This window comes from Rhinolophus sinicus, linkage group LG03 (assembly GCF_036562045.2).
Source record: "Rhinolophus sinicus isolate RSC01 linkage group LG03, ASM3656204v1, whole genome shotgun sequence".
Classification (NCBI taxonomy): Eukaryota; Metazoa; Chordata; class Mammalia; order Chiroptera; family Rhinolophidae; genus Rhinolophus; species Rhinolophus sinicus.
Genome location: NC_133753.1, coordinates 1,750,657 through 1,774,157, shown reverse-complemented (window position 1 = coordinate 1,774,157; position 23,501 = coordinate 1,750,657). Strand labels below are relative to the sequence as shown.

The 23,501-nt window shown below is 53.9% G+C and overlaps 1 protein-coding gene and 1 long non-coding RNA gene across 3 annotated transcripts; one reads left to right on the top strand and one right to left on the bottom strand.

Annotated features, from left to right (window-relative positions):
• Positions 1 to 10,654: 10,654 nt before the first annotated feature.
• On the top strand, positions 10,655 to 11,440 carry LOC141570805 (uncharacterized). The gene is made up of 3 exons (XR_012495258.1): positions 10,655 to 10,727; positions 11,141 to 11,226; positions 11,345 to 11,440. It is a non-coding gene; the product is annotated as an uncharacterized LOC141570805 (long non-coding RNA).
• Positions 11,441 to 17,477: 6,037 nt separating this feature from the next.
• ATP5MJ (ATP synthase membrane subunit j) lies at positions 17,478 to 22,965 on the bottom strand. 2 transcript variants are annotated; one of them, XM_019747298.2, is made up of 4 exons: positions 22,819 to 22,965; positions 19,472 to 19,595; positions 18,364 to 18,387; positions 17,478 to 17,657 (listed from the first exon to the last, which is right to left on the bottom strand). In XM_019747298.2, exons 2-4 carry the CDS (start codon positions 19,593 to 19,595, stop codon positions 17,623 to 17,625), a joined length of 183 nt encoding a protein of 60 aa, XP_019602857.1. In that variant the 5' UTR covers positions 22,819 to 22,965; the 3' UTR covers positions 17,478 to 17,622. The 2 variants fall into 2 exon arrangements, with proteins under 2 accessions (XP_019602857.1, XP_019602858.1); XM_019747299.2 differs by lacking the exon at positions 22,819 to 22,965 and adding an exon at positions 22,422 to 22,554.
• Between the last annotated feature and the right edge of the window lie 536 nt (positions 22,966 to 23,501).

Here is a 23,501-nt window from a genome sequence, read left to right as displayed (position 1 = left end):
TCTCAAGAGGTGATGCATACTGACCTGCAAGCAACATGATGCCTGAGCCTCAGTCTCCTCATCTGTTGAATGGGGATGAGCATCACGGCACTGCCTCAGGGTGACCGTGAAGAGGGCATGACACAATCCTGGCGGCTGGCTGGCAGTCAGCGTCTGGACGGTGCTGGGTGTACAGAAGAGGGGCGAGGGTCTCTGCGACATTGGGAAGGCTTCCCAGCCTGTCTGCTCTGGATGAGCTGGGCTGACGTTGTGCACAAGGGTACCCCGATGGGGATCACTGGATGTCTGGAAACTTCGAGACCAAGAAAGCCTGTGTGTTCAGAGGCTGAGCACAGGAGGACCTGGACAACCCAGCTGCAGGCTGAGAGGTGGCCTGTCCCCGCCTGTCTGTTGAGGCCTCTGGACAGTGTAGGCCAGGTGGCTGGGGGTGGGAGGGCTAGGATAACATTTCCATTCAAGACCCCAAGTTGCCCTGGGGGACTCAGCAAGTGCCAACACTGAGGGTTCAGAAAACATTAGTTGGAGAATTTGTCCCTGCCTCTTGCGATTCTCCTGACCCTTCTCTTGTCCCCGTCACCTTGACAATGCTGAGGTTCGTCCTTGCAGTTGAGTTTCTTTACAGAAGAGGAAAACCAGGCTCAGAAAGGAAAGGGCTTCCCTAGAGTCCCACCATTGGTCCAAACCTGTTTAATCACCAGAAACTTGAGGGGACCAAAGAAGGCCATCCATGGCCAGTAAGGATGGCCACCCCCTGTACCGCATCCCAAATTCCTTTGGTTGAAGAGTCCCACCCCACCCCAACTATGAGGGTGGCCTGGTGGAGGCCTCACTTTGGAGGTCCCTCCAGCAAACTAGAGGGTGCTCGGGAGTGTCCTTGACACTTCCCATGGCTAAGGTCAGTGCTGGCAACACTGACCTTGAAAACGGTCCCGGTCACAGTGGTCTCTGCTGGGCTGCTCTGAGGGCAGCAGATCCAAAGCTGGTGGGTGAGGTCTGCCCCTGTCTGCAGCCCAGGTTTCCTGCTGTTAGTACCCATCTGTGCTGTCCACCTTTGAGAGTGCAGAGGGCAAACAAAGGACAGTGTCCAGCGCTGAAGTGAGAAAGTCTAACAGAGTCCCTACAGGGATAGACCCCCACTGCGGGGCTCTCAGCCACTGACTGAAGCTGACCAATCAGAATCTGCCTTCTGGAAATCTGACTCCATATTGGCCCACATTTCACAACTGCGTTAGCATAAAGATGAATATATTCATATTATGCATTGAGACATTTTGTTCTTTCTGATTCTAGAAGAAATAAAAACGTTTTTGGGGGCCCAGGCACAGAGTCCGCTGTGCCCATGGAGACAGTGGCCTGCTGGAAGAGGCCCCCAATCTCAGCACTCCAGGCTCACTGGTCAAGCGTCTCCATCAACCCGGGAGAAGTTTCACTCCTTCCGGTCAGCCTCCTTTTGCCTGAGTTTCCCGGAACTGGTTTCTTAGTGCTGGTGGCAGAAAAACTAAGGGCCTTCCTGCCATGGCCATGACCCCGAGCAAGGCTGAGGTCATCACTGCTACAGCCCCATGTCACAGGCGAGGATGTGACACCTGGAGAGTTAGCCACCTTGCCCAGGGCCCAGACCCAGGATCCAGAGCCCGGTTTGGAGAATTCGCGATCAAGTTCTTTTGAAAGAAGGGTGAGCAGCTTCACCCCAGGTCCTCCTGTCCACTCTCTCCTTCCTCCCCTGTTCTTCCTACATTTGCTGTTAGGCTGGGTTCACAGTAGGAAGGGCCTGGAGAATGAGAGGAAGGGGTGAGAGGAGGGCAGTGGGCAGGACAGACCAGGCAAGGGGGCAGTGGCTCCCTCAGACCCCTCTGTGGGCACAAAGCCAGCTCTTCCAGTATCCCTGGCTCCTGCCACCGCCCTCTGTGTTCCTGGCAAACAGGTGTCCCCATGGCTACCTGCAGGAGGAGGGCCCTTTGGGGCTGTGTGTGACCACACATTTCATAGCAGACACAGGCCCCTGCTCGCTCAGGGCACAGGGCACTACCTGGCTGCCTCCTGCTTGTCAGAGAAACTCCAGGCCCCGTGGAGCCACACCAGTCTCTCCCTAGAACAGGAAAAGCAGCAGGAAGTGTGGATGTAAAAATAGACACTTCAGCCAGTCCAGGCAGGCCTGGAGTCGTCCGGCCTCACGTCTTCTGTCGTCCGAAAGCGGGGCTTGGGCACGCCCAGCACCAGGCGGGGTGCCTGCTGGGCTCCCTCCCTCACGCTTCCTGGGTAACTTCTGGGCCCCCAGCAACAGGATAGACCCAGATGGGACCCCTTCAGGGGTGGACACTGTGGCTGGGGCACTGTGATTCGGGAGGTGGCCTTCCCGGCCCCGAGAGGCAGAACCAGGCTGCGAGGTCCCTCCAGCCTGGGAACCAGCACACAGGGAAGAAGCCAGGTCCCCTGCAGCCGTCCCAACCAGGAGAGCTTGGGCGTGTTGCTGTGCACCTGAGCCCCCGCCTGTGACAACAGCCTCCTTTAGGGCTGTTGTGAGGCTGGGGTGAGCACGCACAGCACCCATGGGTGTGTGAGTCTCCCTGCCCCTGTCTGGCTGGGATCTGGTACCTCCTTCAGCTCTGCCCACCTCCTGGCCCAGGCAGGCCATGCCTCCCAAGCTGCCTCTGACCTCTGACCTTCCCCAGGCAGGTTCGATCCATAGACAGCTACCGGCTATGCCCACCCCCGGACCATCCTCAACAGCCACGTCCCCTCACACTCTTGGGGAGGGACCTAGACTCTCCTCCATCCGCCTGGGGCTTGGGGCTAAAGCCTGGTGCTGGGTCAGCACTGGGCCAGCCTGGGGTGCAGTGCAGAGGCCTGTCCCCCATTCCCTCACTGGGCAGTCACGGTCCCTGGAGGCTGTTTCCTGTGAGCCATGTGAAAATCCCAGGTCCTGCCCTGACTCCTTGAGACAATGGGGAGATGGAGCCACGTAAACTGCAAAGTGCTGAGGGTGGGGCGGGCTGCTGCTCCCAGCAGGCAGCTGGGGCCCCTCTTGAGGCAGCAGCAGAAACACCTGCAGCCATTATGGGCTGGCCCCGCCACGGCTCCCTCCTGCCCTTGGGTCCCCACAGAGCCGGTCATCGTCCAGCTGAGGGAATGCCAGGTGCAATGCGATGATGGCCTGAGTGCAGGTGAATCACAGGAACAGGAGGAAATGCGTCATGACCAGAACTGTCCCTGAGAGGCTGAGAGAGCGAGAGTGACATCACAGCTGGAGTGACCTCACCCTCAGGGGCTAGGCAGGACGTCCCTCTGCCTGCCCTCCGGGCACCAGCTCTTCCCCAGGCCAGCAGCGGGCCCTGCACTGATGGACCAGAGGCCACGTGCAGTCCAGGCTGTGGGACCCGGAGCTGCAGGGCAGGATGCAGCGCCATGCCCGAGCCCCCTCCAGGGAGGCCTGCTCCAGGGAGGTTATGTGTGTGGGTTCTGGGGGTTTGGAGCGACTGAGAGGTACACCATAAAACCTAAATTTAGGGCTATCACAGCGTTTGTCTGGTATTTGAAAGTTTTACCCAAAGCCACACACAATGGAGGTGGCTCTGGCCTCTGAGGTCCTTTGGGAAAGCCACTTTGCAGACCTAAGCTCCCAGGGTGGGGACAGCAAGCCAGGCTCCTAGGACACAGCAAGGCAAGGTGCGTGGGGCCCCAGAACTGAGCAGGGCAGAGGAGTGAGCAGGCAGCCCTGGAGGGCTGGGGCTGGCTAGTGCAGGGCGGTGGCTGAGCCCTCAGACTGAGTGCCCCCTTCAAACCTGTGCCCCACTGTGTCACTGCCCTCGCCCTGCGAGCTTCTCTGTGTTTCTGGGGGAACTGAGGCTGCCATGGCCTTCTGTCCGGGACGGGGTCAAGAGTACAGCTCACCTCCCCCTGCCCTGCAGGGCAGCGCTGGAAGCAGGTCTGTCCGCCTTCCTGGCAGGACGCATCCTCCGCCCAGCCCGGGCCTGGGGCAAAGGGGCAGAGGTGCTCAGGCCGCGGAGGTGCTGGCACAGCTGCCAATTAGAGGGTGGTGAGTGGGTGCTTAGTATTCCTGTCACTCCTCCAGCCTGCCACCCTGGTGGTGACACTGGTGCCCATCGTTGGGCGGTCAGGCTGCCAGCGTGGGCCATCTGGACACCGACTGGCCCTGAGGTCCCTCCCCCCTCACGGATGCCCGCCCCAGGCAGGGCTAGGGGATTATTACTCTACTGTTTTCAAAATGCCCTGTTGTTTTCTGATTGCCAAAGCGATACACACTCAGATAAAGACCTTTAAGCAGGGTTGGGCAGCTCAGCTCAGGAATGGGGAGTTGACACACCCCATCGCATCAGCAGCAGGCGACAAAAGGATTTACTCAACATCCCTGGGGACGCACGAGGGCAGGGCTGCTGGCTGGCAGACGGGTCTGCACCCCGGCCCCTCCTACCTAAAGTTGACCAGAAATCTGGGTATCTCCTGCACAACTGTGGTGGGGCAGGGGCAGGGGTGGGGGCTGAGAGCCGGTGTCGGACAGTCCCCCGGCCTCTGGTGTCCTGTCCACAGCGCTGCTGCTAACCCTGCTTCTCCAGCTGCTTCCTGCTGTGGGGTCTGGGCTGGGGGTGGGACAAGGCCTGGCTGCTCTGATAACCTGGTGCTTCCTGGGTTAGGGACTGCTGCTAAGAACTGGTGGGTGGGGGTGACCCCCTTCCTCCACGTGGAGGTAACTGAAGGCCTTTTCTGGACATGAATGAGACTCCCTTGGGGCACTGGTGGCTGGTGGGGTCCTCAGAGGAACTCCATGCTGTGACAGGTTCTGCGGTCCTGATTTTAGGCCTGAGCCTGGGGCCCCCACCATCCTGTCCTGAGGAACTCAGATCACCTAAGTTCATTCTTATGCAGTCTCACCATCAGCTGCTCATGTGACATTACAACCCCCTTTTACAGACAAGGAAACTGAGGCTGGGGGCAAAGTTCAGTGTTCAAAGTCACACATGACTACTAAGTGGCTGAGTCTGATTTGAATCTGGTGTCATCTGATTGCAGAAGCCCTCATTCTCACCAGTTTATCTCACCAACTGGCAGGCCACAGGCTCAGGCAGGTGGGGCAGTGGCTGCGAGGTCAGAGGTGACCAGAGTGTTGGCAGCCTGACCCAGGACTGCAACTGTCCCTTCTGGTACTGCTTTGGGGTGAGTGGCACAGCGTGGTGCTGAGAGCTGGAATTCTGGCCCCAGACTCCCGGGTCTGAATCTTGGTTCCACTGAACACAAGCTGTGTGCCCTTAGACAGCTTACTTACCCTCCCTGAGCCTCATTTCCTCATCTGGAAAGTGGGGCTGATGACCGTCCAGCCTATGAGTTGCTGTCAGGATGACCTGAGGTGACGTGGTGCCTGGGTCTGTGGATGCCAGCCATCATCCTAGAGGCAGGTGGGGTAGGAGAAGAGCACGCACCTTTGAGTAAGGCCTTCGCCTGGCTCACAGAAGCCACGGCTTCCTGGCCAGGGTCCTGGGGAAGTACTGAGCTTGGTGCTTGGCCCAGAGCCTGGCCCATAGCAGCAGCTCACTGGGTGTGATGGGAGGGTCCTATTGCCTGCCCCAAAGCCATGGTCATCTGCCCCCAGACACATCAGAGTGACTCTCAGCGGCCTGAGTGAGTGTCCACCACGACTCCAGGGTGCGTCTGGCACTGAGTGGGCACAGCCCCTGAAGGCTGGGTTCTTGCACTTCCTTTCCCAGTTCCTGCACTTCCTTTCCTGCTGAGGCCTCAGCCAGGACCCACTTCCGGGTCCGAGGCCCTGGCCTGGGCAGGGGAGCCCCACCGTCCATCAGGGGACATCTCTGGTCCCGGGCTCCCTTGCCCGTTGCCTGAACCCCTCTTAGGCTGCTGCCTCCCTCCCCTGTCCCCTCATAGGGCCAGTCCCAGCCCTCCTCCCGTCAGCTCCCCACCCACACTTGGTTCTCCAGGCCATGACTCTACAGACAGGATGCTGCTGCCATCAGGGAGCCGTGGCCCCCAGAGCTCAGTGCTCCCCAGGAAGCTGGGGTGACCTCTGGAGAGGCCAGCCTTGGCACCTGGTTTGCCTGGCACTCTCCTGGGGACAGCCTGGTACCAGGCCTGACACACACATCATCTCTTCCAGGCCTTGGGGTGATCCTCCCAGTGAAGGTGGCCAGATCTGGGGACTCCCGGAGCCCCCGGGTGAGCTGGGCTTGTGTCTGGATACTGCACCCGAGTCTGGCTCAAGAGCAGGTCTTCTGTGTTTGGCAAACGTACCCCAGAAATGGCATGGATTGTGGGAGCACTTGGTCACTTAGAGACACCTGGGGTTTGTGCCAGGAGGAGAAACTGGGACAGTGTATCAGAGGGGCTGGGTGCCGAGAAGGGGGAGACGTGTGGAACTGCGCTGGGCGCTGTAGTCAACACAGGGTGCCGAGAGGGGCAGTTGGGAGAGTCTCAAGCTCGAGCACCTAATGGGCATTGCAGGTGCGGACAGAGTCCTCCAAGTTATCCGTTTTCTGCTACTTCCTGGTGCTGGCTGCAGGTACACTGGCCTCCTTTAGTTCTGCTGTGTGTTTTGCTATTTGGTTAATTCATTTTGGTCTAACAAATTTTTTCTTTTGAAGAAAACATTCATGGGCGTTTGGCATGAAAAACACTACTGCTGATTTTCCGGCATCTCCAAACATTTAGGAGACTCTTATTGAAGCCGGGCTGGGTGTGAAGTCCCCCTTCTAGTCCAGCCTATTGCAACGTCCTGCCTGCCTCTGACCCAGAGTCCAGCCTGAAGCCCGCATGGAGGAGGCAGCAGCCTGCACTTGTTGAGTGAATAAATGACCTGGACGGAAGAATGTTCCTCAAATGGAGGTGCCGAGAGGGTAAGAGGAGCAAGGGCAGGAGGGTGGGGACTCCTTAGGCTCATGGGGTGTAACTCTCTACACCCTTGCAAGGAAGGTGCAACTTAAAGTTCTATTTATTTGAAATCGTACAGTAATTCTTGAACACAATCTCATAGAAATGAAAACATCACTACTAAAATCCAGGTCCATCTTGAGCCCCACTCCTGGTGTGTTCGCCGTTTTGTTTCGGTGTGCACTTTGGTGCGTGTCGTGGGTTTACTTAGATGAAGCATGGGCATATATAAACACACACTCTGAGTTTTGTGCCTTTGTGTGGGTGTTTTGCGTACAAATGGCGTCGCTGTGTGTGTGTCTTCCTGTAAATTGCTTTTCCCCGTAAGCAAACTAAACTTGGAGACCTTGCCTGGTCAGGATGTAGAGTATCTACCTCACAACCCGCGACTGACCTGGGGGACCTGAGGCTGCAGTGGACACATGGGTGGCCCTGACAGGAGCCATCATGCCCATTTTATGGATAAGGAAGTTGAGGCTCAGAGAGGTTGCGTGACTCGCCCAGGGTTCCCACGCACCTGTGTGAGGGTCAGGGTCTGGTGGGGACTGGGGGCAGGAGTGACCAGTGAGTGTGGAGCACAAAGAATGAGTGGCAGGTGAGGGGGACCAAAGCCAGATAGTAGAGGGAGGAAATCGGGGCTCCTGGGATCTCGGTGATTATTCTATAATTTGGGCATGATGCTGAGGAATGACACAGGCACTGTCCACCACATGGTCTCCCTCTTCCAGTCCCCCGACTGCCCTGAGCCTCTGTGGCCTGGGTGCTCTGGGCTGGGGGATGACTGACTGGGACACGGCCTGAGCCGTCTTCCATGCCAGGTGGGCCCAGATGCTGCCTGCCTCCCAGATGGGGGAACGACAGTTCTCACCCTGACACCAGCTCTGCGTGGCCTCTTCTGGACACGCAGCCCCTAGGACTTGGGTCAGGGTGAGACACATGCTAGAAAGGCCAGGCCACCTGGGAAGGCTGAGGGTGTGACCTGCAGTGCATCCCAGAAGGCCCAGCGGCCACAGTGTTAATTAGGGCAGTTTCCCGAGGAGGAGGAAGAACACGGGAAGTGGCCTCCAGCCTCCTCAAACGCTGTTTCCTCCTGACTCATGCGGGCCTGCCTGTGGGCTGGCGGGAAGTCACCCAACCACCCAAGCTTAGGGGCAACTGCCTGGTTGTGTGCCTTGCCCCACTCTCCCCAGATGGGCCCATCTCAGCTGAGGCATCTCCTGGGCTTTGGCTCAGAGACCAGCTCAGCCCTCGGGTGGGGGTGTAGGGGGTGAGGCGAGGGTGTGTGCTCACAGCACTCGCACAGCATTCTTGGCTTGGTCGCCCAGGGCTGTGCCCCACCTGACCACCTTGTGCCCGTCTCCTTGGAGGCCACCGGCTTATTCACAAGGCCACTTGTGCCCAGCAGCTCTGCTTCCCCCTTCTGTCACAAAGGGTCCCAGGGAGGACTGCCCTACCCTGCAGGGCCTTGGGCTCCGTCTGCAGGCCCCGTGTACCCTAGGCTGTCCTGCTCTGCTGGCCGTGCAGCCTGGACACGCTACCCCTGCTCTTCCAGGCTTCGTGAGCTGTGCAGTGGAAACCCTCACATCTGCCGCACACACGTTACCTGTGGTCAGCAGCCATGGGGCATGCTGACAGGGGGCGGCTGCACTGGGGTGCAGTGGCGCCCCCTTCCTTCTCAACCCGGCTGCACAGCAAGCACAATCTCTTCCATTATGTCAAACATTGCTAGTTTTACACGTCAAACTTTTCTCAGAAGTAGACAGGATTTATAATGAACCTCCATGTCCCCAGATCGTTTCATTTAGGCTTTACCCAGTTCCTTCTTCCTACACGGTTTTGAACCAACCCTAGGAGTTGCTTGTTTGTTTGTTTGTTTGTTTTAAAGTATAAGTGCCAGACTCTCACACCCAGGAATTTAATTGAGTCATCCAGGCTGGTCCAGAAAAAGTATATTTTGGCAAAGCTCTCTGCAGATGTGGAGATGCCCAGAGTGGGTGGGGCTCGGAGCTGGCAGACCTGCGGCGCCACCTTCAGGAGGACCTGGGAGACGTGGGGAGACCCCAGAGAGGTGGGACATACCAGGTGCCGCCAGGATCCACCCCGAGGGGTGCAGGCCACCTTTACTCCAGATGAGGAGAGAAACCATATGAGGAGACAGACTCTGCCCCTCACTTACCTGGGGGGTCTGAGAGGGAGGGGGTGATGACAGCCGTCAATCCCCTGCTCCTCCTGGAAGAACAAAGATCCCTGCAGGATAAACCCACCCAGGAAAGTGGTTAACTGGTCAACCACAAGGCTTGCTCCCAGGGGACTCTGCCAGCCGGTTCCTATCCCAGGAGAGCCTGGCACTGGTGGAGTCAGCGACAAAGGATGCTTTGTTCACGTATTAAAATAAACACTTCCCCTGGATATTTACTACTGGGCTGTGAGTGTAATATGGGGTGTAAGTTACTCTTTAACAGGCCACTGACTTGATCCAGGCCACCAACCTCTCCTGAACTAATTTCCTGGAAGAAAGGTACTCCCACCGCCAGCCCACCCCCCAGTGGTCAAGGAGAAGCTGGGAGTGGCTGTCACCAGACAGAGTTGGCCCCAGAACCTGAGTGTCTTGGGGGCCACCCTGGCCTTCCCTGAAGAACCAGCAGAGCTGACCTGTGAATCTCTGTCTGGGTAGGGACCGGACTGCAAGCTTAGCAGAGCCATTTTCCTCAACAAGGTGAGAAACCTGTCTGTTCAGTTTCCACTTTGAGAGAATATGAGTTCTTGGGCAGCTGAAGGGGAAGGGGGCATCCAGACGGCCAGGCCAGCCCCTGGCACCAGGCCCAGCTCACGCTCACAGCAACTGCCACCGAGCCCTAGACATCTAGGTCAGAGTCTTGGGTTGACATACCATTTTGTGTCCATCTTTAAAGGTTAAATGAAACTTCGTGAACTTGGGGCTTTACAAATCAAACTTTAAAACCCAGGTGGGATTCCAGTGATGGAGTGAGACGGTGATCAGAGCTGTCATGAAGGAAAACCGGCTGGCTCCCACAGTCCCCGATAGTCACGCCGGTTGGATGAAGCGTGGATACCTGTCTCGAAGGCAGCTCAGGCACAGGCTGGCTGTGACCTACAGCTGGGTGCAAAATGACGAGCTGGGCCAATCCATGTGCCACTCAGGTTTTCAGAGCAGGAATACAGGAGGGGAGGTGCCTGTGGAAGGAGGGTGATGTGGCAAAATGTCACATGGGAGCCACGAGGATCCCACATGGCATCATGACATCGCCATCAGGGCCAGACCAGGAGGGAGGAGAAGAGTGGGTGCAGGGACAGGTACTAGGGAGAATTGTTGGCAGGGGAGAGGCCAGCGGCCCCAGAGGGATGCAGAGAGCCTCCATCTCTTAGACCCAGTTCTAAGCATCTCAGGACGCCCAGGACCCCAGTGCCTTCCTCGGGTTCTCGGGGAACCCTCTGTCCTGCCTGGGTCAATGTCAGTGTGGAAGCTGAATGAGAACATGTCAGGATGGGCATCTGTGGGTACAAGAGTCCACTCTCCGTCTGGCCTGCCTCCGTTTACAGGCAGAGTGGGAAAGGAGGGGGCAGGAGTGGAGTCCACAGCTGTCCGTTGCACGAGATGAGGGTGGCTCTATGTGGTGAGCCCAGTGTGGGTCAAATGTCCAAGCTGATAAGCGTAGGTTAATGTGCTGGGGGATGCTGGGACCCGGCCATTGGTTGGAAGGGCGGTGGGAGGGGTGGGGAGAAGACTGGCCCCTAAAGAAAGTGACCCTTCTGTGTGAGGCATTTGGTGAATGTGGGGACAGCCCAAGTGGGAGGGGCACAGGAGCGTCCTGGTAAGCGGTGGTACTAGCTACGTCTTTGTTAATATATACATTTGACCACAAACTGGGGGTTGGAAGAGAGCCTGTCTCCAGGAGAGAGGGGATAGCACCAGGCAGGAAGGCAGGACCCCTGATGACCATCTCGATGCTCGATTTAGGGCCAGAAGTCAGAGGACAAGCCCAGTCCACTAGCTGGACACCCGGGGGGGGGGGCAGGAGGGAAGAGGACACTGGGCCCCAAGCCTCCCTCTGGGTGTACTGTAAATTGACCAACCTGGGCCTGTGGGGTGGGGCTCCTTGAAAGCTCCTGGCCTTAATCAGGGGCCAGGTGAGCCGGTGGACCAGGGAAGGGAGGGGAGGCAAGCGTTCAGGTGTGGCTTCCTGTGATGTCAGGAAACTGGACCAGAGGGGGCTTCTCTTTGAAGGATCGCACCCTGGAGGAGGAAAAGCTGCTGTGCCCAGTCTGACTCACTGAGGGGTGGTGGAGGCTTTGAAAGGCAGGCTCTTCCAGGTCAGTGGGTCATGGACTTGAGTGTGGAGGGCTCCTGAAAGCACAGGCCCTTGGGCCCCACTGGAGGGTCTCATGCAACAGGTGTGGGGTGGGGCCCAAGAATTTGCGTATCCTACAGTTCCCAGACGCTGCTGCTGCAGCCCCAGGACCCCATGTTGAGAGGCGCAGCCATCTCAGCAAGAATTCAGAAGGGAACTGCTGCCTTGTGAGCACACGTGAGGCTTCTCTCTCCTGACTACTCCGGTTTGGTGGTGCTTGGGCTCCGGGGAAGGGGTGGGTGGTGTGAGCCAGAACCCCCCCCCTTCATGCAGGTGGCATGGGGAGACCTCAGGCTGGGATTGTGGCTCAGGGCTGAGCTGTTTTGTGGAAAGGGGGTATTGGCAGGGATGGGGGACACAGGGACTGGGGAATCCTGCCTCAGGTGGTGAGCAGACGCTCCGTGACCTTGGCACACTGGGTGGACTTTGTTGAAGCTTAGGCCCCTTGGGTGGGTGCACAGGAGCCTACAGTGCTGGTTTCACTGGAAAAACCACTGGGTTTCCAGGCCACAGAGGGGATGCAAACACAAGGCGCCTCTCTGCCCCTTTTCAAAAGAGAGAAAGCCCACACTTCAATAGCGCTGTCTGCACTGAGTCCCACCATTGTTCACTGAGGAGAGACCCAGCCTGAGGGACAGGCCGCTCCTGTGCGCTCCTCTGTCCCCACAGTCGTCCCTTTGTGGGTTAGGGTAGGCGGCGGGCCTCACGCCAGTCTCCTGGATACTTCAGGACACTGTTAGGTCCATTGCAATGCTCCTGAGCCACAGGTTTGGGATATCAAGTCACCTGAGGGAAGTGCTGCCAAGTGCAGGGGAGCACAGGGGCAGTATGGCAGCCCACTGCTTCTCCTGCCTGTTCTTGTCACATCCCCTGCGCTTCCTGGCACATTCTTCTGAAAGGTGTCTGGGGTCTTGGGATGGGTGGTGTGAAGCCAGCGCTTGGTGGGATTCACAGTGGGTGGTGAATTAGGGAAGTGCCCCTAGGGAGATGGGTAGGGGGGAGGGGAGCAGTCTTCTAAGGAAGCAGTGTCCATCCGGGAGGCAGCTCAGCTCAAGGTGCCGTGTTCAATCTTAGTTGCAGGGGGCAGAGCCCACCATCCCTTGCGGGACTCGAGGAATTGAACTGGCAACCTTGTGGTTGAGAGCCCACTGGCCCATGTGGGAATCGAACCGGCAGCCTTCGGAGTTAGGAGCACGGAGCTCTAACCGCCTGAGCCACCAGGCCGGCCCTTAAATGATTTTAAAATAAGGCTTACTGATATATCATTTAATCCTCAACTTTAGGAAGAAGGCATATTTGTCAGTTTTTGCTGTTTGCAAGTTCACACAGTATCTCAAACTTGTATTACTGGGTAAGAATGATGTATAATTACTCCCTCATTTATTTTGTAAATGTGTACTTCTAAATGCATATGAGTACTTAAATTTCAGGACTCCTCAAGTATTTTAATATTACTCCTGCATTTAAAAAAACACTAAATTTCTCCATCTACTAAGAAATGATTACTCAAAAACGGTACATTTCAGGGCCAGCCTGGTGGCTCAGGTGGTTGGAACTCCGTGCTCCTATTGCCAAGTTCACCGGTTGGATTCCCACATGCACCAGTGAGCTGCGCCCTCTACAGCTATGATTGTGAACAACAGTTCTCCCTGGAGCTGGGCTGCCATGAGCAGCCAGAGGTTGGCGTGTGCCATGGGCTACCGTGTGGTGCTGAGTGGCCAGCGGCCAGCATGAGTGGCTGGTAGTCAGCATGAGCAGCCGGCAGCCGACGAGAGCTGCCGAGAGCTGCCATGAGCGGCCAACGGACAACTGGCGACCGACGGCCTCAGCCGGAAGGAGCACAAGGCTCATAACACCAGCATGGGCCTCGGAGCTGTGTCCTATACAGCTAGACTGAGAGCTTGAACCGGAGTGTGTGTGTGTGTGTGTGTGTGTGTGTGTGTGGCATAAGAAAGGGAGGGAAATAAAAAATAAAAATAAATAAAATGAGCTTGAGCTTGGGAGCCTTCCCTCCTTCAAAAAAACAAAAACCAAAACGGTAAATTTTAGTCAAGGCTCTGTGAGAATTCTCACAGGTTTTGAAATAGTAGAGGCTCTAGTAACAAGATTTATGGGTGCCACCCTTGGTACTCTTCAATTAATTTATTGAACAACTGTGTCTTTGGGGGAGGGAATTGACTAGAATTTAAAAAACTTTTTTACAGCTTTATTGAGATATAATTGGACATAAACCACATTTAAAATGCAAAATTTATGAGTTTTGACATATATACACTCATCAAACCATCACCAGAATCAAGAAAATGAACATATTTATCACCTCCAAACGTTCCCTCCCGTCCTTTGTAATCCATTCCTTCTAGGCAACTAGTGACATGCTTGACATCACTACAGATTAGTGTACATTCTCTAGAACCGTATAGGAATGGATATGTATATATATATATATATATATACATGGACTTTGTCTGGCTTCTGTCACTCAGCATAATGAATTACGAATTTGAGATTCACCCATGGTGTGTGTGTGTATGTCAATAACAGTGTTTATGGCTGAATAATAATAGTTCATTTTATGGCTACTCCACAGCTTATTTATTCATTCACCTGTTAATGGACATTTGGGTTTTCAGCTTTTTGTGATTATGAATGAAGTTGCTATGAACAGTCATGTAAATATGCATTTTAGGATCAGCGAGGCAGTTTCTACAAAAGCCTGCTGGGAGTTTGGTTGGGATTGTCTTCTGACCCGTGACCATGTTGTATCTCTCCGTTTATTTACATCTTCTGTGACTTCTCTCAGTGATGTTCTATAGTTCGCAGTGTTCAGGCCTTGCACATCTTTTATCAAATTTCTCCATAAGTGCATATTTCTATAATGGTAATAGTGTAAATGGCATTTTTAAAGATTCATTTCAATTTTACTGCTATTATATAGAAATACAAGGGTAATACGAGGTCGGAATATGAAGTTCGCGAACTCATCCTAGAGAAATTGCTACATACCTTATTGCTGAATATCACCATGGTCACCTTCAAAGTCCTCCCCTTGGGAAGCTGTGCACTGATGCCAGTGCCTAGTCCACCCTTCAAAGCGATTTTGGAACTTGTTTTCTAGAATGGCAATCAGAGCTGTCGTCGTATTACCTTTGATGTCCTGAATGTCATCAAAATGTCTTCCTTTGAATATTTCCTTTATCTTCGGGTAAAGAAAGAAGTCATTGGGGGCCAGATCAGGTGAATATAAGGAGGGTGTTCCAATACAGTTATCTGTTTACTGGCTAAAAACTCCCTCACAGACAGTGTCGTGTTAGCAGGTGCATTGTTGTGATGCAAGAGCTATGAATTGTTGGCAAAAAGTTCAGGTCGTCTCACTTTTTCACGCAGCCTTTTCAGCACTTCCAAATAGTAAACTTGGTTAACTGTTTGTCCAGTTGGTACAAATTCATAATGAATCCCTCTGATGTCAAAACAGGTTAGCAACATCGTTGCAACAAGTTCGCTAACTCGTCAGATGTCGTATTCCATTGTATTTATGTACCACCCACACGGCCAACCTGGCCATGTTGTCTGGCAGATGTCACTTGCAGTGTGTGCTACTACCACTGCAGGGGTTCGGTGTCTGTTCTTTAGACTCTCAGCTCCGGAGGAAAGGGACTGTGTGCCCATCACCTCCATATCCTCAGGTTTTACCGCGCAGGCTTGATTCTAATGAAAATGGTTGGATTTTGAACTGACTCTACGGTAACTAGTTTGTTCGGTAACGAGCTAGTTATCCTCTAATGCAAGCTAAGCATCCTGTGTGGGCCTCTACTTCACCTGTGGAATAACAGTGCACGCACACAGGGTGGGGGCAGGTTAATTGGGTGCAGACTGGGGCCTGGCACCCAGCACTCAGGACCTACTGGCTCTAGACACAACCCCACAGCCTCCAGGGTCTCCAACTAGGGCCCACGGACCCCTGAACATAGTGACTAGAAAGCCCCCTTGAGGCTAGGTTGAATCATGTTGTTTCAGTTACACCTTCAGATGCCCCACTGTGCTCTTCCCTCTGCCTTTCGGGTCCTCCACGGAGCACTGAGCCAGAACTGGAGAAATGTGTGGGTTTTAGGACAAAAAGCCTTTGGACTTCTGGAATCTGGCCGTTTCCTCCGACAGGTAAGGTCGCGGGGCCCTCTCTGCTTCTGTAGCACACCTATCCCCTTCTATCCGTCAGCACCACCCTCCAAGTCCTCCTTAGAACGGGGTCCCCTTTGTCCACTGGTGTCCATCAGTCGCCACGTCACCCACAGGAAGCTGTCTGTGACAATCAATTGGCAGCACACGCTGGCTCCACCTACAGGCCACCCCAGGACATAACCAGCTTGTTCCCAAAGCCATGAGGAATTTGACGTGACAGTTACGTGGGTCTGGCTAGCAGTGAAGGCTGACTTCTTCACCTGACGAAACCCACTGTCTCCACTTATGGTCTTGGGGACAGGAAACCACTTGGTGTAGCAGGGAGATGTTATGTTCCACTTTTGAAGGCATGGCTGAGCTCTAGCAAAATTCCCTGGGGTGGGGGTGGGGTCTATTTTGACATCCACAAAACGTCACTAAGGCAGGCAGGCACCAGACAGGTGCACATTTCAGATCTGCTCAATCTCATCTAAGTTCCCCTCACAAGAAATCCCAACGGCCCCCCTCACCCTGCTTTGCACAAGGTATGGTCAGGCAACGCCCCTGATGGGTGATAAGCATCTTTACGTTTTTCTTTACCCAGAGGATTATAACTGAAAGAACCTACAGGTAATAAGGGGGACGCGCTCCCAAAAGGGCACACCAGCGCTTCTCTCCCCTTCAAGGGCCACTTCCCTTGGTCCTCACCTCCTCCCTTTCTGGACCACAGTTCAGATCCTAGTCCCAGCACTGGCAGGTGACCCGTGGCATGTCACTGCCTCCCACGGCCCGTTTCCCACTCTGTACAATGGGACCTCGTCTGGTTCTTAGAACTGGATGTGCCACAATGTGCCCACGGGGCATGTGGGTAAACAGTGCAGTGGACACAAGGTCTCTGGTAGGTGCAGCTCCGTATGGACCAGCTTTTCCAAGTGTGGTTGCTGTGCATGAGCACGTCCGGGGAGCTTGTGAGAAAGACCAGTTCCCAGACCAACAGAATCGGACCGGGCCTTGTTAACAGCCCTCCCGGTGAGTCTGACTCGTGGTCCAGTCTCAGAACAGATGGCCCACACTCTTCATTTCTAAGGTCGGGTCTTTCTGAACCACTATGTGGGTTCAGCCTCTGCAGGCAGAACAGAACAATGCAGAGAAAACGTGATTCCCCCTAGAACCGACTGGCCCCCGCTCCAGACTTCCACTGGGCTGCCCAATGCTCTCACACCAATTCCGTTGAGCCCAAGTGACGCCATTAGTGAGGCTGACAGGCAGATTTGATCCCCATTTTACGAAAGAAGAAACTGAGGCTCAGAGACCCTATGGCAGTCATTCATCATGCACCAACCATGGCCACACCTGCCACGACCTGCTAACGGCATAGATGAAAGGTCGGGAGGGTGGCAGCCCTTACAGGAGACGGACCAGGGCCTGGGCCGTCCATTCCACAGCCCGGCCTCCACCAACCTGCAAAGCTCTAGGTTCCAGACGGGACTCACTGATGCCCCAAGCCTACTGCTTTGGAATGTTTTTTGGTTTTTAAATGCAAGTCTAGGGGTTTTGGCAATTGCTTTAGACGGAGAAAAGTATTATGCAGTATTTGGTATTAGCCAAACTAGAAGACATAGCAACTAATTTTTAATTATGTACTTTGCCTTGTGAGTGACTTCCTGATGAAATCTCCTACCGTGTGATCTAAGATAACCTTTTTTCGAGAGCATTTTAGCTTAAATATGCGTTTCTGTACCTGCTCTTACCGGTCTCCCCAAAACCCTACGCTAGAACTTCCACATTGTCACCTCCATTTTCCAAATGGGAAAACGGAGGCTCACAGGTCACAAGTAGGAGAAGCATCTGTATGACAAGTATTTACTGAACATCAGACTTGTGGGTGCCTGGATCTGATCCCCAACGCTACGGTAACCGACAGGTTCACTCTTCAGTGCCCAGGACTCCTGAGGCTGGAACAGCTCAGCGAGCGACTGCATGTGCTGTGTCACCAGACCTACTGAGGGGACGCCGGGCACATGGGGGAGCTGAGAAGACCCTGGGAGCAGGCAGTCTATCTCACAGGTACATTTATTCACACCACGAAGGAAAGGGCATTCTACAAGCACACAGCGCCGGCCACGGTCCCTCCAGCAGAGCTTGCTGAAATTGACAGCGGGCTGACGTCCCGTCCGACGAGCACCCCAGGTAGGGCTGGTTAGTGATGGCCATGTGCGGGTGCAGGGCTCGAACCTTTTGAAAGAGAAGCATAACATAGATCCAATGGAGGAACAAGCAGAGTGTGGCTTAGCATGTGGTACCAACAAGTCTGAGTATAAACGAGTTTTCTCCAGTATGAAGGACTATGGAGGGTTATTTCTATACGGCACGCCCTGTGTTTAAGGGTCTGTGGGACCGACGTGCGTGCACACAGCAGCAAAGATGGAGGGGCAGGGAAATATCTCCTCCCCAAAGGTCAGGAGCCAGGCCTGGGTTTGTGCAGGACCCAAATGACCACAGCTTCACTGTCATTTGGGCTACAGTAAAGAACCACCCAGAAGGGGGCCTAACTTCACTGGCGCTTTGCTTCACACCCACTCACACCTCCCCACCCCCCCATACTCACACGCACGCCTACACTCACACCCTCACCCACTGGGCAGTGTGCCTGCCCCGCTAACTTGTGTTTCCTAACTGGTGGCATCAACTACCTCTGATGAACCCATTTTTCTATCACTCCTGCCAACAGCAGTTTTACTTGGTCCAAGGGGGTGAGCAATGGTTTTTAACATTTGGACCATAAGAAGCAGGACACTTCATGTGCCGAAGTGTCCTCATTGCATTTTCTACATTTACTGAGCCATGTGCCAACGTCAACTCAGAACAGTGACAGACTGTGTCCTGGAAAGGTCAGATGGTGTTTTACATTCCCCATCCATTTAAAAAGCAAAAGCCTTACCTTTCAAAGCTTTACTTCTTTTATCTAAAATAAAAGGAAAGAAAAGTTGGTCATATCAACGTTTCACAAAAAAGTCTTCAGTCAAATCCTTGTAGCAATCAACATTTGGGCCGACCTGGTGGCTCAGGCGGTTGGAGCGCCGTGCTGCTAATGCCAAGGCCGCCGGTTCGATTCCCACATGGGCCAGTGAGCTGCGCCCTCTACAGCTAACATTGTGAACAACAGACCTCCCTGGAGTTGGGCTACCGTGAGTGGCCAGCGGCCGACCCACGACTGGTGACCGACTCTGCCTGAGCTGGGGGTGGGGAGAGCGCAAGGCTCATACACCAGCACGGGCCAGGGGACTGTGTCCTACAACTAGACTAAGAAACAACAGCTTGAACCCGAGTGGGGGGGAGGGAGGTGGAAGGAAGGGGGGAGAAAAAAAAAGAAATCAACATTCGGCTGAAAAGTTCATAGTGGAAAAGCTGTTACAGAAAGGTTTCAGAAAACAGAGTGAGTATATGTCTCAAAGCCAAGAAGTGGTAAAATTTCTGCCCAAGATGTCCTATGAGCAGCCAAACAGTCCTCAGAATTTGTGGGCTCTTTACTCCCTACCACACCCCAAACTCCAGTCATGTAATTCAAGTTTTCTCCTTTCTTTCCTCTTTAACCAATCGCTCATTACATGACTGGGCCCCATCTGGGCTCCACTGAGAACTGCAATGGGTACCCTGCCCTAATTTTTATTATGAATGTATTTCCAGCATTCACAACAATGGAAAATGAGTAATAAAACACCGTATATCATGACTTCCTCTCTAAATAGTTTAGCCTGCGTTTCTTAAAACTAAGGATAGCTCCGATGCATTCAAAACACCACTGTCACACTGAAGATATCCAGATCTTGTTCAAATTCCCCCAACAGTCCCCAAATGTCTGTTAGCTGACATGTGCTCCCTACATTTTAACGGAGGACCCCTGGGGTTCTGATGGCCACTCCTAGCTTCAGAATCAGTCCTTTACAACACGAATTGTGATGCTTTTTAAAGTTCATTTTGTGAACTGTGATTTCTTTTGAAAATCATTTTCTTCCTGACGGCTAAGAATCAAACATGGGGAAACTCACCAGCACTCCTGATTTTGTAAACGATGAAGCTCATCAGCCCCATCCCTACCCAGATCTCCTGGTAAACCTGGGTGTAGTAGGGCTTCATGGGGACCCAGACATTTTTAATGAGGCTTTGAAACATCTGAAAAGGAACACAGTGGTAAATATTTACATGACCATTGTTTTAAACCCAACTGGTAAGAGAATCCCATTTACTCATCAAGTTCTACCCTATTTCCCTTAACTCATATCCCAGACCCACTGCCCACAGCCATTCTCAAGCACACGGGGCTTGTGAAGCTCGTCTCAGCCCTCAATGCCCCGACCGAGGCCATCCCAGAGCTCAGTCAGCCACCTCAGTCCTCAAGCCCCCTGCACTCGCCCAGCCTGTGCAGTCCTGCAGTGTCATCGAATGTCCCCCCCTTCGATGGCTGTCCTAACTACTAACGATATGCCCCAAATTACACAGCACTTTTAAAATCTTTGTAAAGTGAAACACTAGTATGTTTGCATCATCATGTTAAAGACTGTTAGCATTGAAAGCTGGAAAAGAACATGGTCAAGACTGAAATTAACCCCAAGGCTTGGGGACACGCATCAGCTGTATCCCAGGCCTTCGGTTTTAATTTCAGCTTTACGGAGGTAGAACTGACACATCAAAATTGTAAGATACTTACAGTGGTGGGGACCTCAGATATGGAGACATTGTGAAAGGATTTTCCCATGCAGTTAACACAGCCATCACCTCCCATTTTTTTTCCTCTGAGAACTTTAAGCTCTATTCTCTTAGTGAATTTCAACTAAGTGAATTTCAACAACACAGCATTATTAACTACAGTCACCACTGTTTACATGTGTTCCAGTCTCGAAGTCTATTGCTACATACAAAGCAGACAGCTTGAGATGACAAGCTCACTTCCTAAAAGCTGTGATTATAACATGTAACTGCTTTCACGAATAAAAATAACTAATCACTGGATCTGACTGGGAAAAGCCGTCAAATTCTGAACTTACACAGTTCATTCTTATGTGCAGGTCTCCAATTAATGTTTTTGATTACCTTTATAATTTCCTACAGACTCTAAGATGAGGTGACCTCATTTTCATTTTAATAAGCTTTGTAACATCTGACGTGGTCTATTAACTACAGCCATTCACATCACTGTCAGGAATTACCTGGATCTAGTCCATTTTACCTGAAAACACTATTCTGGCTTCACTTGGTGACGTGCCCTCATCCCCACCCCGGGCTGTCCTCTCACCGCACCACTAGAGTGACACAGAACTGTACTTCTCTGCCGCTTTCTCGGGCCTTCCAGCACTGAAACCTTGACTGTGTGATCACTATTCATGCAGCAAACGTGAACGGAACGCGTACAGGATGGCAGCACACGAGCCAAGGTCAGAATGAAGTTGGAGGGTGGGGAGGAATCAGGGAAGGCCCTGATTCACATCCCGGCTCTGCCACGTTCCAGCTAAGTTAAACTGCCTCAGTTTCCTCATCTGGATCAGAGAGATACAAATAGTACCCACCTCAAAGGGCTGTTATGAAGAGGAGAGAAGTTATCTGTGCCAAGCATTTAGTGTCTGGTGTGCCACCCTGAGTGCATGTTACATATAATGTATCACGGCTGGACCATGGAAGGGAAGACGGGCCAGGTCATTTAGGGCCTTGGAGGCCACGACAGAGTTCAGCTTTTATTCTAAGGATGTTATACCAACTTAACAGCATCCACAAAGCATTTTACAGTTATTTCCTGCACTACTCCCCAACCCCTACAAGTGGGTGCTTACAGAAAGCTGCCTGAGACCATCAGCTGGATCTGAGAGTCAGTCACCCAGGCCCCTGCTTCTCATCACTATGGGACTCTGCTCCCAGGCCTGGTTTCCAGCTCTTCCCAGGACAGAACTTATTCAGGCTGAAGCAGGATCCTGAAGGCTTGAAGGATGTGGCTGTCCTCTTCCTGGAAGCCCTCCCACTTCCTGTCCTCAGATTGTACTAAGACGCTGTCAGAGCATGAGATTCCAAGGAACCAACCGCCCTGTCTCGAGGTGCCCAAGGGGATCCAAACAGGACCCAGAGGAGGCCTCTGGAGGCCCCAGACAGGAAGCGTTCAGAGGCATCGAGTACATTCCTCTCCCGCCTGCACCCAGCAATGGGTGCGGAGAAAGGTGCCCCAGAGGACCAATGGGGCCGGAAGCCTGGGAATCCTGGGTTCCAGTACTAGCTCTGCCTTCTCTGCTCCCGACCTTGGGCAGGTCCCTGAAGCTGCCCTTTCAGAAGTTTCCCTTTCTGTGAAACAGGGATACCTCCACCTACCCCACAGGGCGCTCGATGGAATTCAAGAAGGAAACATAAACCCAGCCTGGTGTCTGGTGTGGACTCAGAACTCAGTAAATGCTCACAGCAATGGCAGGAAGAAAATGCTAACTACCAGCTGATGGCACAGTACTAAGCCACTGGGATCCCAAGAGAGAAGCCTCAGGAAGATGCTCGCTTAGTGAGGCAGGCGGGGGCCGCATGAGCAAGGCCAGGTGCCCATCTGGGCAGAGCATACACTTCCCGCCTGGACCCACTCTCCAGCCGCGTTTCCTAGCTGTGTGTGGGTTTTATACAACAGTTCCTTCAAAGGCCACCCTACTCAAAGGTCAAATGGGTACCCACCGCGTCCGTTTAAGTCTGCAGTTTCTGACACGTTAACAGGGAACCATAACCTGACCTCACACTGCAGAGAGGAAACACCTGACCTGCTGAGCCCCAGACCGGGATTCACAGACTGAGTTCCACACAGTGTCAACCACGGCTTCCGACCCGGTTTGGTCCCGTTTCCCCTCTCCCGACGCCGTGTCATATATACGGTGTAACCTGGAGCCCAAGTGTGTTGCAAAGGAAGTGTGAGTACACAGGAGAGAAGACACTGTAAGTGGGGTGACAACTCTTGGCTTGGGCTCCGGCTCCATCGCTAACCTGCGGCGTAGCCTCGGCTGGGTGGCCGAACCTCTCAACTGCCGAAGGCGGCTCCTCATCAGAGGACGGCGACACGGGCGTCCCAGGCGCTAACGCCCCAGGAAAGAGCGTGCCGCGCGCCCCAGGCGTCGCTTCGCACCACCAGCTAACGCTGGAAGGCCTCCCGTCAGCTCAGGGGGCCGGGGAGGAAAAACTCGCGCGGGCAGAGGGAGGAGTTGGACCCCAAGGTCAGCGGGCGGCGAGACGGGGCCGCGCGGCAGGGCTGGGGAGGCTCCCGCTTGCCGCCGTCTCCCTCTGCGGGACCAGGTCCGGCCCCGGGCCTCCGCCGGCCCCTGTCCCGCCCCGCACCGTCCCGGCTGTTTCGCGCCGAGCAGCCAGCCGGGGTACCCGTGCTCACCTCGCGGCAGGACCAACGGCTCAGGCCGTCCCAACCCGCCGTATACGTCTTGGGAAGGTCACCGAGTGCGCACGCGCCGCGCGGGGCCTGCCGGGAAAGCGGAAGGAGCGGCTGCGCCCCAAAGCAGAGAGCTTCCCAGGCCGCGCCTGCGCCCCACAGCGCCCCCAGCGGCCGCCCCGATGCCGCAGGCACGGAGGCCCGCCAGGTGGGGCCAGGCCTGCGGGAGGGGGCTTTGGGAGTCTGTGTCATAATAAGGTGACTAACCGTCCGGATTTGTCCGGAACGTGGGACTTTCAGTGCTGAAACTGGGAAGGGCTTGGACAAAGCGGACGAGCTGGTCAACCTGGAAAAGGGACCACCTTTACTTGCTATGTTAAAGGCTGAAAAGTTGAATCGCCCGTTTCTGTGGTTTTCTTGCCATTTCTCTTTGTAGTAACATTTTTGATCTGCATATTTTTATACATCGATTCTGTGCACAGTAATTCTACTCAGTAGCCAATAGAAAGACTTCCACTGGTCCTAACAGACACAGGCCTTAAAAACAATCATGCTTACTTACTATGTGCAAAGAAATCAAAACAAGACTGAAAATTTCAGCAGAAAACTGGAAATCGTAAAAAATGAAACAAAATCACTTAGCTGATTTGAAAAAGAGCCCAATAGAAATTTAATGAGTTCAGCAG

Coding starts and splice junctions, on each gene's coding strand:
- ATP5MJ (XM_019747298.2), bottom strand. CDS start 19,595: ATGTTTCAAAGCCTCATTAAAAATGTCTGGGTCCCCATGAAGCCCTAC. Junction 18,388..19,471: donor TTACAAAATCAGGAGTGCTG/GTGAGTTTCCCC, acceptor CTTTTATTTTAG/ATAAAAGAAGTAAAGCTTTG. Junction 17,658..18,363: donor AAGAAGTAAAGCTTTGAAAG/GTAAGGCTTTTG, acceptor CTCTTTCAAAAG/GTTCGAGCCCTGCACCCGCA.